Below are 18,928 nucleotides of genomic sequence, written 5' to 3'. Positions count from 1 at the left end.
CAGTAAGATATGAGGAAAATAGGTGTGAGGTGTAGCCACGCTATGAGAATACGCCCTGTTCCTAGACTTTAAAGAGTGCTAGCAGAAGCTTTAATTCAGAGCTCCTAATGTGGGACATACAGAAGACAAGTTTCGTTTAAAGACTTTCTTAAAGGAATTGGCTTAAGTTCCAATCGGAGCAGAATTTAGAGGGTAAGACGAGTCCCAAGTGAGGATCGTGAGGTGCACGTACATGTGGCCGGTCGAGTCTGTCTGTTTTGTTTTATGTGGTTATAAGGAATGATGACGTCAGAGTTGAAAAAATAAATGTTTTAAGTAAAAGAGAAACGGGAAGTTAAGACGCGAAAAGTGATTATTTTAAGATTAAACTTTGATGGTTGTTTTTTTAGCAAGATTAAAGTAAATAATTGCATTGTGACGTGATTGGAGCTTGCAACGATTGGTGTTCGCTCATAAGTGTATGTTGATTGAACCATAAAATTGAAAACTGTAACTAAAGCATAAGCGAAGTGCTAGTAAAAAGAGAAGTAAAAGTTAGAAATGGAAGAAGTTACACCATTAGTGCATCTTTGCAAACCGAAAGCACGCGCTTACGTGCAGAATGGGTTAAAGGGACCGCAGACAAAATGTTTATGCCATGGCCACAAGGCGGATCATCATAGAGAGCAGTTCTACAGCATATGACGCCATATTTGCATGCTGCGTATACAGGAAAAAAGTTAGAAAAGCACCTAGCGAGTCTAGAACTTTGGAAAATGTATGAACTTAAAAAGGATGAGGAGCATTCTTTAGATTGGATACTGAATATATACAAAGAGGGGGGGTGAAGAGACTTCTGCTACACCCGCCCCGTCTGAAGTGAAAGACGAGATTAAGAAAGACGAAGGATTATACCCTCCATGCTGCCTCCGCTGTTCCCACGGTCAGTGTTTGTTCCTCTTTGGTGTTGAAAGACAAAAGTTGACAAAAGCAGCAAGGATTTACCGATCAGCTCTGATACATGCAGGCTTCCCAGGTAGCACCAAATAAAACAGAGTACAAGGACTGAACTTACTTGATCAGGAGTGGCACGCACTCTATGTTGGGGATTTTAGAGGTGAAAGGAGAGGCCACCGACGCTTCTTGCTCTGACAAGGAGATCCCGGCATGCGCCATCTTTAAAGCCTGAAATGGGCATTGCCGACTCATTAATTGTATTTTATAATATGTACTACACAATCCTGCATAACAATGACAGAAAAAAAGATGTATCGTCAAAATCCTTCATGAGGCGAGGCCAGTGCTATTAAATGCATCAAATGATGAACAGAAAACACAAGACAAAGTACACTTCCAACACCTTCACGTTCAGAATGTGGGAAATGGGGTTGACTGATCAACCATACGCAAGTATGAGGGTTTCAGCTCCAACACAAGAAGGACAACGGTGCTACTAATCTCGGGTGGGTAACTCAAGGCTGCTGTGGACGCAACTAGAGAAAGGACAGGGCTCCTCCCCTAGGTCTCAGAGTCTTCAGAAGGGTTTGCTCAAGGAGCGCAAAATATTACTAAAGCTGTCCAGGTGGATAGCAAAGGGATACAGAGACCTCGCTGGGGACCTTTGGTACCACTGGAGCCTTCAGAACATCCTAAAGTAATCCAGTTCCAGGTATATAGTACCAGGCTCGCTTCTTAGCAACCCATGGATATAGCGTCCTACTCCCGTCTCGGGGACCAAGGGATATAGTGACCTCCTTGCTTCTCGGCAACCTAGGCATACAGCACCCTCCTTGCTTCTCAGCAACCTAGGCATACAGCACCCTCCTTGCTTCTCTGCAACCTAGGCATATAGCACCCTCCTTGTTTCTCTGCAACCTAGGGATATAGTGCTCTCCTTGCTTTTCAGCAACCTAGGGATATAGCGCTCGCCTTGCTTCTCAGCAACCTAGGCATACAGCACCCTCCTTGCTTCTCTGCAACCTAGGAATATAGTGCCCTCCTTGCTTCTCGGCAACATAGGCATACATCACCCTCCTTGCTTCTTAGCAACCCATGGATATAGCGTCCTACCCCCGTCTCGGGAACCTAGGGATATAGTGCCCTCCTTGCTTCTCGGCAACCTAGGCATATAGTGCCCTCATTGCCTCTCGGAAACCAAGGCATATAGCGCCCTCCTTGCTTCTCTGCAACCTAGGGATATGGTGCCCTCCTTGCTTCTCGGCAACCTAGGCATATAGCACTCTCCTTGCTTCTTAGCAACCCATGGATATAGCGTCCTACCCCTGTCTCGGGAACTAGGGATATAGCGCCATCCTTGCTTCTTGGAAACCTAGGGATATAGCGCCCTCCTTGCTTCTTGGCAACCTAGGCCTATACGCGCCCTCCTAGATTCTCAGCAACCTAGGCATATAGCGTCCTCCTGCTTCTCTGCAACCTAGGGATATAGTGCCCTCCTTGCTTCTCAGCAACCTAGAGATATAGCACCCTCCTTGCTTCTTAGCAACCCATGGATATAGCGTCCTACCCCAGTCTCGGGAACCTAGGGATACAGTGCCCTCCTTGCTTCTTGGCAACCTACGGATATAGCACCCTCCTTGCTTCTTGGCAATCTAGGCATATAGCGCCCTCCTAGCTTCTCAGCAACCTAGGAATTTAGCGCCCTCCTTGCTTCCCTCGTGGCTTCTCGGTAACCAAGAGATATAGCACTCTCCTTGCTTCTTGGCAACATAGAGATATAGCGCCCTCCTTGCTTCTCGGCAACCTAGGCATATAGTGCCCTCCTTGCTTCCCGGCAATCTAGGCATACAGCACTCTCCTTCCTTCTCTGCAACCTAGGGATATAGCGCTTTCCTTGCTTCTCGGCAATCTAGGGATATAGCGCTCTCCTTGCTTCTCTGCATCCTTGGCATATAGTGCCTTCCTTGCTTCTCGGCAATGTAAGGATATAGTGCCCTCCTTGCTTCTCAGCAACCTAGGCATATAGTGCCCTCCTTGCTTCTCTACAATCTAGTCATATAGCACTCTCCTTGCTTCTCTGCAACCAGGGGATATAGCTCTTTCCTTGCTTCTCGGCACCCTAGGGATATAGCGCCCTCCTTGCTTCCCTCTTTGCTTCTCGGCAACCTAAGGATATAGCTCCCTCCTTGCTTCTCGGTAACCTAAGGATATAGCACTTGCCTTGCTTCTCGGCAACCTAGGGATATATCGCCCTCCTTGCTTCTTGGCTACCTAGGCATATAGCACTCTCCTTGCTTCTCTGCAACCAAGGGATATAGCGCTTTCCTTGCTTCTCGGCAACTTGGGGATATAGCTGTCTCCTTGCTTCCCTCCTTGCTTCTCTGCAACCTAGCGATATAGGGCCTCTCTTGCTTCTTGACAATCAAGGGGTACAGGGCCCTCTTTACGTTAGTCCTTGCTTCTCAGCAACCTAGGGATATAGCACTCACCTTGCTTCTCTACAAACTAGGGATATGGTGCCCTCCTTGCTTCTCAGTAACCTAGGGATATAGTATCCTACTCCCGTCTCAGCAACCTAGGGATATAGCGCCCTCCTTGCTTCTCAGCAACCTACGGATATAGCACCCTCCTTGCTTCTCTGCAACCTAGGGATATAGTGCTCTCCTTGTTTCTCGGCAACCTAGTGATATAACACCCTCCTTGCTTCTCGGCAATGTAAGGATATAGTGCCCTCCTTGCTTCTCAGCAACCTAGGCATATAGTGCCCTCCTTGCTTCTCTACAATCTAGTCATATAGCACTCTCCTTGCTTCTCTGCAACCAGGGGATATAGCTCTTTCCTTGCTTCTCGGCACCCTAGGGATATAGCGCCCTCCTTGCTTCCCTCTTTGCTTCTCGGCAACCTAAGGATATAGCTCCCTCCTTGCTTCTCGGTAACCTAAGGATATAGCACTTGCCTTGCTTCTCGGCAACCTAGGGATATATCGCCCTCCTTGCTTCTTGGCTACCTAGGCATATAGCACTCTCCTTGCTTCTCTGCAACCAAGGGATATAGCGCTTTCCTTGCTTCTCGGCAACTTAGGGATATAGCTGTCTCCTTGCTTCCCTCCTTGCTTCTCTGCAACCTAGCGATATAGGGCCTCCCTTGCTTCTTGACAATCAAGGGGTACAGGGCCCTCTTTACGTTAGTCCTTGCTTCTCAGCAACCTAGGGATATAGCACTCACCTTGCTTCTCTACAAACTAGGGATATGGTGCCCTCCTTGCTTCTCAGTAACCTAGGGATATAGTATCCTACTCCCGTCTCAGCAACCTAGGGATATAGCGCCCTCCTTGCTTCTCAGCAAACTACGGATATAGCACCCTCCTTGCTTCTCTGCAACCTAGGGATATAGTGCTCTCCTTGCTTCCCTGCTTGCTTCTCGGCAACCTAGGGATATAGTGCCCTCCTTGTTTCTCGGCAACCTAGTGATATAACACCCTCCTTGCTTCTCGGCAACCTAGCGATATAGCACCCTACTTGCTTCTCGGCAACCTGGGCTATAATGCTCTCCTTGCTTCTTGGCAACCTAGAGATATAGTGCTCTCCTTGCTTCTCGGCAACCTAGAGATATAGTGCTCTCCTTGCTTCTCGGCAACCTAGAGATATAGTGCTCTCCTTGCTTCTTGGCAACCTAGTTATATAGCCCTCTCCTTGCTTCTCGGCAACCTAGGGATATAGTGCTTTCCTTTCTTCTCGGCAACCTAGGGATACAGTGCTTTCCTTGCTTCCCTGCAACCTTATGATATAGGGCTCTCCTTGATTCCCTTCATGCTTCTTGGCAACCTCGGGATATAGCGCCCTCCTTGCTTCTCGAGACACTAGGTATCTAGCAGTCTCCTTGCTTCTCGGCAAACTAAGGATATAGTGTTCTCCTTGCTTCTCGGCAACCTAGGCATATAGCACTCTCCTTGCTTCTCAGCAACCTAGGGATATAGCGCTCTCCTTGCTTCCCTCCTTGCTTCTTGGCAATCTAGGGATATAGCGCCCTCCTTGCTTCTCGGCACCCTAGGGATATAACACTCTCCTTGCTTCTCAGCAACCTAAGAATATAGTGCTCTCCTTGCTTCCCGGAAACCTAGGCATATAGCGCCCTCCTTGCTTCTCAGAAACCAAGGGATATAGGGCTCTCTGTTCTTCACGGCAACCTAGAAATATAGTGCTCTCCTTGCTTTTCAGCAACCTAGGGATAAATCGCTCTCCTTGATTCCCTCCTTACTTCTCGGCAACTTAGGAATATAGCGCTCTCCTTCCTTCTCTGCAACCTAAGGATATAGTGCTCTCCTTGCTTCTCGGCAACCAGGGCATATAGCACTCTCCTTGCTTCTTAGCAACCTAGATATATAGCGATCTCCTTGCTTCTCGGCAACCTAGAAATATAGTGCCATCCTTGCTTCCCGGCAACCTAGGGATATAGCGCACTCATTGCTTCCCTCCTTGCTTCTTGGCAACCAAGGGATATAGTGCCCTCCTTGCTTCTCGGCAACCTAGAGATATAGCACCCTCCTTGCTTCTAAGCAACCTAGGGATATAGCGCACTCCTTGCCTCTCGGCAACCTAGGAATATAGTGCTCTCCTTGATTCTCAGCAACCTAATAATATAGGGCTTTCCTTGTTCTTCAGGCAACCTAGGGATATATCGCTCTCCGTGTTTCCCTCCTTGCTTCTCGGCATTCTAAGAATATAGCGCTCTCCTTGCTTCTCGGCAACCTAAGGATGTAGTGCTCTCCTTGCTTCTCGGCAACCAGGGCATATAGCACTCTCCTTGCTTCTCGGCAAACTAGGTATACAGCACCCTCCTTGCTTCTCGGCAACCTAGGTATATAGCACACTCCTTGCTTCTCGGCAACCTAAGAATATAGTGCTCTCCTTGCTTCTCGAATACCTAGGGATAAAGCACTCTCCTTGCTTCTCGGCAACCTAAGAATATAGTGCTCTCCTCGTTTTTCCGGCAACCTAGGGATATAGCGCTCTCCTTGCTTCCCTACTTGCTTCTCAGAAACCTAGGGAATTTAGCATCCTCCTTTCTTCTCGGCAACCTAGAGATATAGCGCCCTCTTTGCTTCTTGGCAACCGAGGCATATAGCATCCTCCTTGCTTTTCAGCAACCAAGGGATATAGCGCTCTGCCCGCTTCCCACCTTGCTTCTCGGCAACCTAGGCATAAAGCACCCTCCTTGCTTCTCTCGAACCAAGGGATATAGTGCCTTCCTTGCTTCTCGGCAATCTAGGCATATAGCACTCACCTTGCTTCTCTGCAACCTAGGGATATAGCACTCTCCTTGCTTTTCAGCAACCTAGGAATATAGTGCTCTCCTTGCTTCTCAGTAACCTAGACATATAATACTCTCCTTGCTTCTTGGCAAGCTAGGTATATAGCGCTCTCCTTGCTTCTCTGCAACCTAGGGATATGGTGCTTTTCTTGCTTCACGGCAACATAGGGATATAGCGCCCTCCTTGCTTCTCGGCACCCATGGGATAAAGCGTTCGACTTGCTTCTCGGCAACCTAAGGATATAGTGCTCTCCTTGCTTCCCGGTAACCTAGGGATATAGCACACTCCTTGCTTCCCTCCTTGCTTCTCTGCAACCGAGGGATATGGCGCCCTCCTTGCTTCTTGGAAACCTAGGGATATAGTGCCCTCCTTGCTTCACGGAAACCTAGGGATAGAAGGCTCTCCTTGCTTCTCTGCAACCTAAGAATATAGTGTTCTCCTTGTTTTTCGGGCAACCTAGGGATATAGTGCTCTCCTTGCTTTTCAGCAACCTAGGGATATAGCGCTCGCCTTGCTTCTCGGCAACGTAGGCATATTGTGCCCTCCTTGCTTCTCTGCAACCTAGGGATATAGGGCTCTCTGTGCTTCCCGGAAACCTAGGCATATAGCGCCCTCCTTGCTTCTCGGAAACCAAGGGATATAGTGCTCTCTGTTCTTCACGGCAACCTAGAAATATAGTGCTCTCCTTGCTTTTCAGCAACCCAGGGATAAATTGCTCTCCTTGATTCCCTCCTTACTTCTCGGCAACCTAGGAATATAGCGCTCTCCTTCCTTCTCTGCAACCTAAGGATATAGTGCTCTCCTTGCTTCTCGGCAACCAGGGCATATAGCACTCTCCTTGCTTCTCAGCAACCTAGATATATAGCGCACTCCTTGCTTCTCGGTAACCTAGAGATATAGCGCTCTCCTTGCTTCTCGGCAACCTAGAAATATAGTGCCATCCTTGCTTCCCGGCAACCTAGGGATATAGCGCACTCATTGCTTCCCTCCTTGCTTCTAGGCAACCAAGGGATATAGTGCCCTCCTTGCTTCTCGGCAACCTAGAGATATAGCGCCCTCCTTGCTTCTAAGCAACCTAGGGATATAGCGCACTCCTTGCCTCTCGGCAACCTAGGAATGTAGGGCTCTCCTTGATTCTCAGCAACCTAATAATATAGGGCTTTCCTTGTTCTTCAGGCAACCTAGGGATATATCGCTCTCTGTGTTTCCCTCCTTGCTTCTCGGCAACCTAAGAATATAGCGCTCTTCTTGCTTCTCGGCAACCTAAGGATGTAGTGCTCTCCTTGCTTCTCGGCAACCAGGGCATATAGCACTCTCCTTGCTTCTCGGCAAACTAGGTATACAGCACCCTCCTTGCTTCTCAGCAACCTAGGTATATAGCACACTCCTTGCTTCTCGGCAACCTAAGAATATGGTGCTCTCCTTGTTTTTCCGGCAACCTAGGGATATAGCGCTCTCCTTGCTTCCCTACTTGCTTCTCGGAAACCTAGGGAATTTAGCATCCTCCTTGCTTCTCGGCAACCTAGAGATATAGCGCCCTCTTTGCTTCTTGGCAACTGAGGCATATAGCATCCTCCTTGCTTTTTAGCAATCAAGTGATATAGCGCTCTCCCCGATTCCCGCCTTGCTTCTCGGCAACCTAGGCATAAAGCACCCTCCTTGCTTCTCTGCAACCAAGGGATATAGTGCCTTCCTTGCTTCTCGGCAATCTAGGCATATAGCACTCACCTTGCTTCTCTGCAACCTAGGGATATAGCACTCTCCTTGCTTTTCAGCAACCTAGGAATATATTGCTCACCTTGCTTCCTTCCTTGCTTCTCGGCAACCTAGGGATATAGTACTCTCCTTGCTTCTCAGTAACCTAGAGATATAATACACTCCTTGCTTCTTGGCAAGCTAGGTATATAGCGCTCTCATTGCTTCTCTGCAACCTAGGGATATGGTGCTTTTCTTGCTTCTCGGCAACCTAGGGATATAGCGCCCTCCTTGCTTCTCGGCACCCATGGGATAAAGCGTTCGACTTGCTTCTCGGCAACCTAAGGATATAGTGCTCTCCTTGCTTCCCGGTAACCTAGGGATATAGCACACTCCTTGCTTCCCTCCTTGCTTCTCTGCAACCGAGGGATATGGCGCCCTCCTTGCTTCTTGGAAACCTAGGGATATAGTGCCCTCCTTTCTTCACGGAAACCTAGGGATAGAAGGCTCTCCTTGCTTCTCTGCAACCTAAGAATATAGTGTTCTCCTTGTTTTTCGGGCAACCTAGGGATATAGTGCTCTCCTTGCTTTTCAGCAACCTAGGAATATAGCGCTCGCCTTGCTTCTTGGCAACGTAGGCATATTGTGCCCTCCTTGCTTCTCTGCAACCTAGGGATATAGGGCTCTCCGTGCTTCCCGGAAACCTAGGCATATAGCGCCCTCCTTGCTTCTCGGAAACCAAGGGATATAGGGCTCTCTGTTCTTCACGGCAACCTAGAAATATAGTGCTCTCCTTGCTTTTCAGCAACCTAGGGATAAATTGCTCTCCTTGATTCCCTCCTTACTTCTCGGCAACCTAGGAATATAGCGCTCTCCTTCCTTCTCTGCAACCTAAGGATATAGTGCTCTCCTTGCTTCTCGGCAACCAGGGCATATAGCACTCTCCTTGCTTCTCAGCAACATAGATATATAGCGCACTCCTTGCTTCTCGGTAACCTAGAGATATAGCGCTCTCCTTGCTTCTCGGCAACCTAGAAATATAGTGCCATCCTTGCTTCCCGGCAACCTAGGGATATAGCGCACTCATTGCTTCCCTCCTTGCTTCTTGGCAACCAAGGGATATAGTGCCCTCCTTGCTTCTCGGCAACCTAGAGATATAGCGCCCTCCTTGCTTCTAAGCAACCTAGGGATATAGCGCACTCCTTGCCTCTCGGCAACCTAGGAATATAGGGCTCTCCTTGATTCTCAGCAACCTAATAATATAGGGCTTTCCTTGTTCTTCAGGCAACCTAGGGATATATCGCTCTCTGTGTTTCCCTCCTTGCTTCTTGGCAACCTAAGAATATAGCGCTCTCCTTGCTTCTCGGCAACCTAAGGATGTAGTGCTCTCCTTGCTTCTCGGCAACCAGGGCATATAGCACTCTCCTTGCTTCTCGGCAAACTAGGTATACAGCACCCTCCTTGCTTCTCAGCAACCTAGGTATATAGCACACTCCTTGCTTCTCGGCAACCTAAGAATATAGTGCTCTCCTTGCTTCTCGGCAACCTAGGGATAAAGCACTCTCCTTGCTTCTCGGCAACCTAAGAATATGGTGCTCTCCTTGTTTTTCCGGCAACCTAGGGATATAGCGCTCTCCTTGCTTCCCTACTTGCTTCTCGGAAACCTAGGGAATTTAGCATCCTCCTTGCTTCTCGGCAACCTAGAGATATAGCGCCCTCTTTGCTTCTTGGCAACTGAGGCATATAGCATCCTCCTTGCTTTTCAGCAATCAAGTGATATAGCGCTCTCCCCGATTACCGCCTTGCTTCTCGGCAACCTAGGCATAAAGCACCCTCCTTGCTTCTCTGCAACCAAGGGATATAGTGCCTTCCTTGCTTCTCGGCAATCTAGGCATATAGCACTCACCTTGCTTCTCTGCAACCTAGGGACATAGCACTCTCCTTGCTTTTCAGCAACCTAGGAATATAGTGCTCTCCTTGCTTCCTTCCTTGCTTCTCGGCAACCTAGGGATATAGTACTCTCCTTGCTTCTCAGTAACCTAGAGATATAATACTCTCCTTGCTTCTTGGCAAGCTAGGTATATAGCGCTCTCCTTGCTTCTCTGCAACCTAGGGATATGGTGCTTTTCTTGCTTCTCGGCAACCTAGGGATATAGCGCTCTCCTTGCTTCTCGGCACCCATGGGATAAAGCGTTCGACTTGCTTCCCGGCAACCTAAGGATATAGTGCTCTCCTTGCTTCCCGGTAACCTAGGGATATAGCACACTCCTTGCTTCCCTCCTTGCTTCTCTGCAACCGAGGGATATTGCGCACTCCTTGCTTCTTGGAAACCTAGTGATATAGTGCCCTCCTCGCTTCACGGAAACCTAGGGATAGAGGGCTCTCCTTGCTTCTCTGCAACCTAAGAATATAGTGTTCTCCTTGTTTTTCGGGCAACCTAGTGATATAGTGCTCTCCTTGCTTTTCAGCAACCTAGGGATATAGCGCTCGCCTTGCTTCTCGGCAACGTAGGCATATAGCGCCCTCCTTGCTTCTCTGCAACCTAGGGATATAGGGCTCTCCGTGCTTTACGGCAACCTAGGAATATAGTGCTATCCTTGCTTTTCAGCAAACTATGGATATAGCACCCATGCTTCTCGGCAACCTAGGCATATAGCACTCTTCTTGCTTCCTTGCTTCTCGGCAACCTAGGTATATAGCGCCCTCCGTGCTTCTCGGCAACATAGGCATATTGCACTGCCCTTGCTTCTCAGCAACCATGGGATATAGCACTCTCCTTGCTTCCCTTCTTGCTTCTTGGCAACCTAGGGATATAGCGCCTTCCTTGCTTCTCGGCACCCTAGGGATAAAGCGCTCTCATTGCTTCTCGGCAACCTAAGGCTATAGGTCTCTCCTTGCTTCCTTCCTTGCTTCTTGGCAACCTAGGGGTATAGAGCTCTCCTTGCTTCCCACTTGCTTCTCTGCAACCTAGGGAATATAGTGCCCTCCTTGCTTCTCGGCAACGTAGGGCTATAGCCCCCTCCTTGCTGCTCGGGAACTGAGGGATATAGCGCCCTCCTTGCTTCTCAGCAACTTACGGATATAGAGCCCTCCGTGCTTCACTGCAACCTATGATATGATATGATGTGATATGGCATTTATAACGCGCCTATACACAAGTGTTTCAAGGCGCAATGAGGCAAGGAAGGGGGAACAGAGGGAAGACAGACAACGATCCTACTAGGCCAGGTGTCATTCAGATTGCGCATGTGCATGGGAAGGGGAGGGAGGAGAAGTGCGGGGGGAGGGGGAGAGGAAAGTGCAGTACATGGGATAAGAATAAATAACAATAGGTAAAGGTACGGCCAGCAGGTGGCAAGTGCAAGGGTAAGTGCAGACAACAGGTGTCAAGTGCTGGTAGTGGGACTGTACGGATACAGAAACAGTCCCCAAGTGCAGGGGTTGCCAGGAAGGCAGTGCAGGAGTGCGACTGGTGGGGGAGGGGACCTGGTAACCAGTGCAGTATCAGGTGTCAGCCAGGAATTCAGCAGGGGAGAGGTAGAGAGAAGGCAGAAACAAAGAGGAAAGTCTTGAGGTGCTTCCGGAACCGGAGATGGTTCTCCTCAAGTTTCAGGGAGGCAGGGAGGCTGTTCCAGAGGGAGGCCTCGGTTGAGGAAAGAGATCTACCCCCAACTCGTTGCTTGGAGAAGCGGCTGACCCTGAGGGAGTTGGAGGCAGATGAGTGAAGAGCTCAAGAAGGAAGTTATTTAAGGAGAGAGAGTTGAAGGTATTGAGGCCCTGGGCCCCAGAAGGCCTTGTGGACGATGCAGAGGGTTTTGAACTTAATCCTCACAGCCACTGGGAGCCAGTGCAGAGATTTCATTCCTGGAGAGATACAATCCCTGGGCTTGAAGCCAAGGACACGTCTTGCAGTCCTGTTCTGGATAAGTTGCAGAGGGAGGAGAGTAGAAGCAGGCATATTTAGAAAGATGCTGTTGCAATAGTCCAGCCTAGAGAGAACCAGAGCTCTGGAGACAGTGAGCTTCTGGGGGAAGGAGATGAAAGGAAGGATACCTCTGAGGAGGTGCAGCTGGTAGTGCAACTTCTTAGAGACGTTAGAGATGTGAGGCGAGAAGGAGAGTGTGGAGTCGGAGATGACCCCTAGGTTTTTAGCCTTGCAGGTGGGAGTAGGATGAGGGCCAAGAGAGGCCGGCCAGAGAGCTACAGGAAAGGAGGGAGCAGGTGTTTCGATGAGGAGAATCTCAGTCTTACTGGCATTAAGGCAGATGTCATTGGTGGCACACCACTCCTGGATGGCAGACAGACAGTCTGAGATGAGGGAAGGAGAGGAGGAGGCCAAGGGTAGCCTGAGGATGAGCTGCATGTCATCCCCATAGCACTGAAAGTTGGGCCAGAGAGCGGCAATGCGGTGGGCAAGGAGTGCCAGGTTTGGGTGAACAGACAGGGAGAGAGGTTAGACCCCTGAGGGACACCACAGGTAGAGAAAAAGATGTCAGAGAAGAAGGATCCCAGTTGGACTTGGGAAGGTCAGTCGTAGAGGAAAGAAGTAAGCCACGCCAGAGCCTGACCATTGATACCCATATTATCACGGAGACGGTTGAGCAGGATGGCATGGTAAGGCAGAAGAGAGATCAAGCAGGATGAGGACACAAGGGGTGTTAGAGTCCAGGTTGGAGAGCAGGTCTTCACGGATGTTCAGGAGAGAAGTTTCTGTGCTTCCGGCAGCTCTGAAGCCAGACCGATGGTCATGAATACAACCAACAGATTCAGTGTGGAGATTTAGCTGGGAGATGGACAGTTTCTCAAGGAGCTTGCCCAGGAAGGGAGTGATGGAGATTGGGTGATAGTTAGCCGGGCAGGTGGGGTCGGCAGAGGGTTTCTTCAGAAAGGGGTGCACAAGGGAGTGCTTCATGGGGGATGGGAAGACTCCAGTGGTGAAGGAGTGATTGCAGAAATCAGCTAGGGCAGGAGCCAGGGAGTCAATGTTGTCCTTTATAGTTTGAGGAACCGGGGTGAACCTGTTTTGAGGAGACTTTCATAGATCGGACTTGTCTAGAAACCTCATCTGCGGGGAACAGGGGAAAGGCAGAGAAGGTGGGAAGAGAGGTGGCTGCAGAAAGACCAGAGGAAGAGCAGGAAGTGGGGGGAGGCAGGGGATAGAAGGAGAGAGAGGACAGGATGTCCTGAGTTTTAGAGATGAAGTGAGAAGTCAGTGCCGTACAGAGGGCCTGGGAGGGGACAGGAGAGTTAGAGACTGCAGCAGGATTGGCCAGTTCCTTGCAGATTTTAAAGAGTTCAGCCGAGTTGTTAGATGCCGCAGAGACGCAGGCTTGAATATGAGCTCTCTTCTTGGTGAGGACGGAGAGCCGGTATTGCCTTTGAAGCAGGCGGCAGGCCAGTTTGTCAGAGGATGTACATGAAGCACGCCATTTCCTCTCGGCCACACTGCACTTGCGTTTTAGGGTGACGAGGTCAGAGTCGTACCAGGAGTTGCACTTGGCTTTGGGCTTCAGGCGGATTCTCATGACAGGGCAAGGATATCAAGGGTATCAGATATAGCACAGTGGAGCGTGGAGAGGGCTGTGTCGGGGTGAGAGTCAGCCAGGGGGGCTGGAGGGGGTGAGAAGGTGGCGGCGAAAGCCTCAGCTGACACACGCTTCATGGGTCGGATGACCGAGAAGGTGGGTAGCAGTGATGGAGGTGGCTTGGCCTGAGGAGTAGGGAGGGTGAGGTGGGAGGAGAGGAGAAACTGATCACTCCAGGAGAAAGGACTGGTGAGAGGGACAGAGAGGGGAAGGTCTGCAGAGATCAGAACATCAAAAGTGTGCCCTGCAGAATGAGTCGGGCCAGAGGGGAGAATAGTGAGTGCGAGAGTTGCAGAGGTCGCAAAAGAGTCCAGAGGGAGGACAGGAGGCATCCAGGTGGATGTTGAAGTCTCCAAGAAGGAGGAGTTGAGTAGTAGAGGCCAGGAGTGAGGAGGAGAGGTCCGCCCACTCCGAGAGGAAGTATTAAATCTGACCAGGTGGCCGATAGATAGTAGCCACAGTAAGGGAATGGCTGGGGGAGAGAGAGAGAGAGAGGGCCTGCAGACGAAGCATTCAAAAGAGGAGTAGGCCTGCATAGGAATGACAGAGGCAGGACTCCAATCAGGGAAGACCAAGGCTACACCCTCACCAGACCGGTTGTCCCTGGGAGCGGAGAGGATCTTGTAGCCATCAGGTAGGAGCGTATCAAAGCTCGTGACAGAGCTGGCCGTGAACCATATCTCGGTGAGACCAAGGACATCAAGGTCAAGTTCTTTAAGAAGGCGGCAGATGTCAGAGGAGTGTTTGACAGCAGAGAGAGAGTTTAGAGTGGCAATGTGGAGAAGGTTGCCATCCTTGAAGGACTTCCGGGGAGGGGTACAGATCAGAGGTACGCCCTGCAGAGGTGTAGATGGAGCCCGAGAGGGGGCAGAGAGGGAAGGGGGAGGCAAGGAAGCCAAGGAGGGAGCAGAAGGGGAGTCGAGGTAGTCAAGGAAAGGGGAGGGGGGACAGCAGGAGAAGAAAGGAAGTTGATGAGGCACAGGAAGCATCTATCAAAGGGGTGAAGGTTGGCCTGGGGGCCTTGGACCAGGATGGTCCCATTGGAGTAAACATTAATGAGGAGCTTAGAGGAATGGAAGGATGCCAAGAGGACATCCCAACGGGTGTCACCATTAATGAGAGAGAAGGAGAAAGGAGGGAGCACAGAGACCATATGAAGGGTCCATAGGTCTGGCGAACGCACGACAAAGAGGATGTGGGTGAGAGTTTCCTTGGAGGAGGCACTGGTGTAGGTGTCAGCGATAGGGAGGCCTGGGTTGGAGACCAGGATGTCCTTTTTAAACATCTTCCTACCTTATTTAGTGTGGAGAGCAGGATAGCCACTAGAGAAGCAGTTAGAAAAAATAATAGACAGAGAGCACCACAGAAAAAGGTGGGAGAGGAGGCGGGGGGGGGGGGGTTGAAGGGAGAGGGGAAGACACTAGCGAAGGACACTAGAGTAGGCGGACAAGACAGCTAGAGGCAAGCAAGTTGCGCAATAGGACAGACGACAAGACTCAGGATAAAGAGTTAAAAAAGTGCGCAGGTTTGAGACAGGTGAGAAGACACACCTAAGTTTGAGAATCCTAAATAGGGGAGAAAAGGCCTGGTTCTTCACATTGCAATTTTTTTAAAACAGATACAGTGTATATTATTACAACATGGGGAATACAGCACAACCGAGAATAGGGTCTGAAGGTGGCAAGGAAGCTCGTGGGACTAACCTGGAAGACTGACTGGCAATTGGCGACCCCTGCGGACACCTGCAGACACAACAGGAGCCGCAACAGTGGGAGCCGCCCTTTGCCTTAGGGGCCCTTAGCCGTGGGGCTGCCGGGCAGGGGCTGCCCTGGCAGCGCCTGTAATGAAGAGGGGGAGGGCGTGCCAATCAGGATGCAGTGGATGGGCTGGGAGGCGGGAGGGAGGGAGCCAGCACACAGAGATTCACAGAAGGGGAGAGGGGGCATGGGGCGAACAACTGAGGGACAAACAAAGGCAGGAGCAGCAAATTTACAATACAAGGCCCACGGAGGGTCTAGTTACCTGGTCAGCAGCCTGCAGTCACCTGCTCAGCCCAGGATGGGAAATGGCGAGTGCGGTGACTGCAAGGCAGCCTAGGTGGGCCAGGAAGAGAAGCGGCCAATCAGGATGCAGTGGGAGGGACGGGAGGCTGGAGGGAGGGAGCAACACACAGAAAATTCACGGAAGGGGGCAGGGGGAGCACAACCGAGGGACAAACAATGGCAGGAGCAGCAAATTTACAAAACAAGGCCCACGGCGGTCTAGTTACCTGGTCAGCAGCCTGCAGTCACCTGCTCAGCCCAGGATGGGAAAATCTTCACAGCAACCTAGGGATATAGGGCTCTCCAAGCTTCGCTCCGTGCATCTTGGCAACATAGGGATATAGCGCTCTCCTTGCTTCTCGGCAACCTAGGGATATAGCGCACTCCTTGCTTCTCGGCACCCTAGGTATCTAGCGCTCTCCTTGCTTCTCGGCAACCTAAGGATATAGTGCTCTCCTTGCTTCTTGGCAACCTAGGAATATAGCACCCTCCTTGCTTCTCTGCAACCTAGGGATGAAGCGCTCTCCTTTCTTTTCTGCAACCTAGGGATGAAGCGCTCTCCTTTCTTCTCTGCAACCTAGGGATAGAGCACTCTCCTTGCTTCCCTCCTTGCTTCTTGACAACCTAAGGATGTAGCATCCTCCTTGCTTCTCGGCACCCTAGGGATATAGTGCCCTCCTTTCTTCTCGGCACCCTAGGGATAAAGCGCTCTCCTTGCTTCTCGGCAACCTAAGGATATAGTGCCCTCCTTGCTTCACGGCAACCTAGGGATATAGGGCTCTCCTTGTTTTTCGGGCAACCTAAGAATATAGTCCTCTCCTTGTTTTTCGGGCAACCTAGGGATATAGTGCTCTCCTTGCTTTTCAGCAACCTAGGCATATAGCGCTCTCCTTGCTTCTCGGCAACCTAGGCACATAGCGCCCTCCTTGCTTCTCAGCAACCTAGGGATATAGGGCTCTTCGTGCTTCACGGCAACGTAGGAATATAGCACTCTCCTTGCTTCTCGATTTCACAGTCCCAACGGGTATATACCGTTTTTTACCCCTGCGCGTTGCTTCTTTTCCTGTTGCGCGAGCCGCAATACCACTGAAATCAAACCATACAGGTTTCGGTGGTAAGCAGGACTTCCATCTTCCTCTGACTGCACCAGACGTGTGCATTGAGATTGGAATTTATAGAAAGACAGAATCCTAGACAAGTCAAAGGATGAGATTTGTGTACATACCCCACAATCGTTGGCTCCATCTCCACACATCCCGACATAGTAACTACAAAAGAAGCGAGAAAAACACTGCTTATGAACATTGAAAAAATGGCTGAACTTACAGACTCCATCTTTAATATTTAAGTCACAGAAATCATGTGTGGCCTCAAGCACTTGCACACGCAATGCCTTACGCATGAGTTTGATATACAGTGTAAAGTAGACACGTTCTCATTAATTACTTTATTGGGATTTCTACACAACAGCCATTGTTAAATCATTTCCATTTCACAGAATGTCATTCAGTGTAATGGTCATTTCTAACGAAGTTTAACCCCAGTCCAGTGCAGATTTCATCTGCACGGCCTCTGCCCCTCTCTATGAAGACCTCAAAGCCCTTGTTTTCATCTGCACAACCTGTGTGCCTCTCTCTCTATGGAGTCCTCAACCCCTTGATTTCATCTGAACAGCCTCTGCCCCTCTCTATGGCGTCCTCAAAGTGCTTGGTGTCATCTGAACAGCCTTTATGCCTCTCTATGGAGTCCTCAGGCCCTTGATTTCATCTTCACAACCTGTGCGCCTCTTTACAGAGTCCTCAAAGTCCTTGATTTCATCTGCACAACATGTGTGCCTCTCTATGGAGTCCTCAAGCCCATTTTTCCTCTGCACAGCCTTTACGCCCCTCTATAGAGTCATCAAGCCCTTGATTTCATCTGCACAGCCTCTGCCTTCTCTATGGAGTCCTCAACGCTCTTGATTTCATCTGCACAGCCTTTATGCCTCTCTATGGAGTCCTCGGGCCCTTTATTTCATCTGCACAACATTTGTGCCTCTTTATGGAGTCCCCAAAGCCCCTGATTTCAGCTGTACAGCCTTTACACCTCTCTATGGAGTCCTCAGGCCCTTCATTTCCTCTGCACAGCGTTTATGTTTCTCTATGGAGTCCTCAAGTCCCTCATTTCATCTGCACAGCTTCTGCCCCTCTCTATGGAGTCCTCAAGTCCTTGATTTCATTTGCACAGCCTCTACCCATCTCTAGGGAGTCCTCACGCCCTTGATTTAACCAGCACAAACTCTGCCCCACTCTATGGAGAACTCAAGACCTTGATTTCATCTGCACAGCCTTTACGCCCCTCTATGGAGTCATCAAGCCCTTGATTTCATCTGTACAGCCTTTGCCCCTCTCTACCGAGTTCTCAAGCCCTTGATTTCATCTTCACAGCCTTTGTGCCTCTTTATGGAGTCCTTAAAGCCCTTGATTTCATCTGCACAGCCCCTGCCCATCTCTATGGAGTCCACAAAACCCCTGAATTCATCTTCACAGCTTCTGCCCCTCTTATTGAGTCCTCAAAACTCTTGAGGTTATCTGCACAGCCTTTGCCCCTCTGTATGGAGTCTTGAAACCCCTTGATTTCATCTGCACAGTCTTTGTGCCGTTCTATGCAGTCCTCAAGCCCTTGGTTTCATCTGCAGAGCCTTTTTGCCTCACTATGGAGTCCTCAAAGCCCTTGCTTTCATCTGCACAGCATTTACGCCTCTGCATGGAGTCCTCAAACATCTTGATTTCACCTGCAGAGCCTTTTCCCCTCTGGATGGAGTCCTCAAAGCCCTTGATTTCATCTGCACAGCCTTTGTGCCTCTCTATGGAGTCCTCAAGCCCTTTGAATCTGTACAACCTGTGTGCCTCTTTATGGAGTTCCTAAGCCCTTCATTTCATCTGCAAAGCCTTTGCCCCCCTCTATGGAGTTCTTAAGCCCCTGATTTCATCTGCACAGTCGGTGTTCCTCTCTATGGAGTTCTTAAGCCCTTGATTTCATCTGAACAGCCTTTGTGCCTCTCTATGGAACCCTACTCCTACCACATGTCAAAGCATCACTACATTCGTACATTACCATTTGCCCTCGCAGAAGACATCTCCAGCTCTGCTGGTGCCCCCTTGAAAGATCTCAGATACTTCCCTCTGAACACACACAATTCTAAGATGATTTGTAGAAATGTGCAATATCTTCATTCCCACCAACCCCCCAAAAGCATCTCCAGGATCTTACGCCCCGCAATACCATACATTCCCACCAACCCCCCAAGAGCATCTTCAGGATCTTACGCCCAGCGATACCATACATTCCCACCAACCCCCCCAAGAGCATCTCCAGGA

General features: G+C 50.0%; 1 protein-coding gene across 1 annotated transcript in view; it reads right to left on the bottom strand.

The window, feature by feature from the left end:
- Positions 1-18,928, bottom strand: part of LOC138491098 (probable cation-transporting ATPase 13A4) — a 1,104,196-nt gene that overhangs the window by 202,666 nt on the left and 882,602 nt on the right. The window contains exons 22-23 of the mRNA XM_069617413.1: positions 16,795-16,837; positions 1,055-1,164 (exon numbers count right to left, since the gene is read on the bottom strand). Coding sequence (XP_069473514.1) covers positions 1,055-1,164; positions 16,795-16,837 — 153 coding nt within the window. The remainder of the gene's footprint in view (positions 1-1,054; positions 1,165-16,794; positions 16,838-18,928) is intronic.

The sequence above is a fragment of the Ambystoma mexicanum genome, chromosome 10 (assembly GCF_040938575.1).
Source record: "Ambystoma mexicanum isolate Mex_15411 chromosome 10, UKY_AmexF1_1, whole genome shotgun sequence".
In the NCBI taxonomy this organism is placed as follows: Eukaryota; Metazoa; Chordata; class Amphibia; order Caudata; family Ambystomatidae; genus Ambystoma; species Ambystoma mexicanum.
Note: the sequence above shows the minus strand (reverse complement) of the source record. Positions and strands in the feature narration are given on the sequence as shown.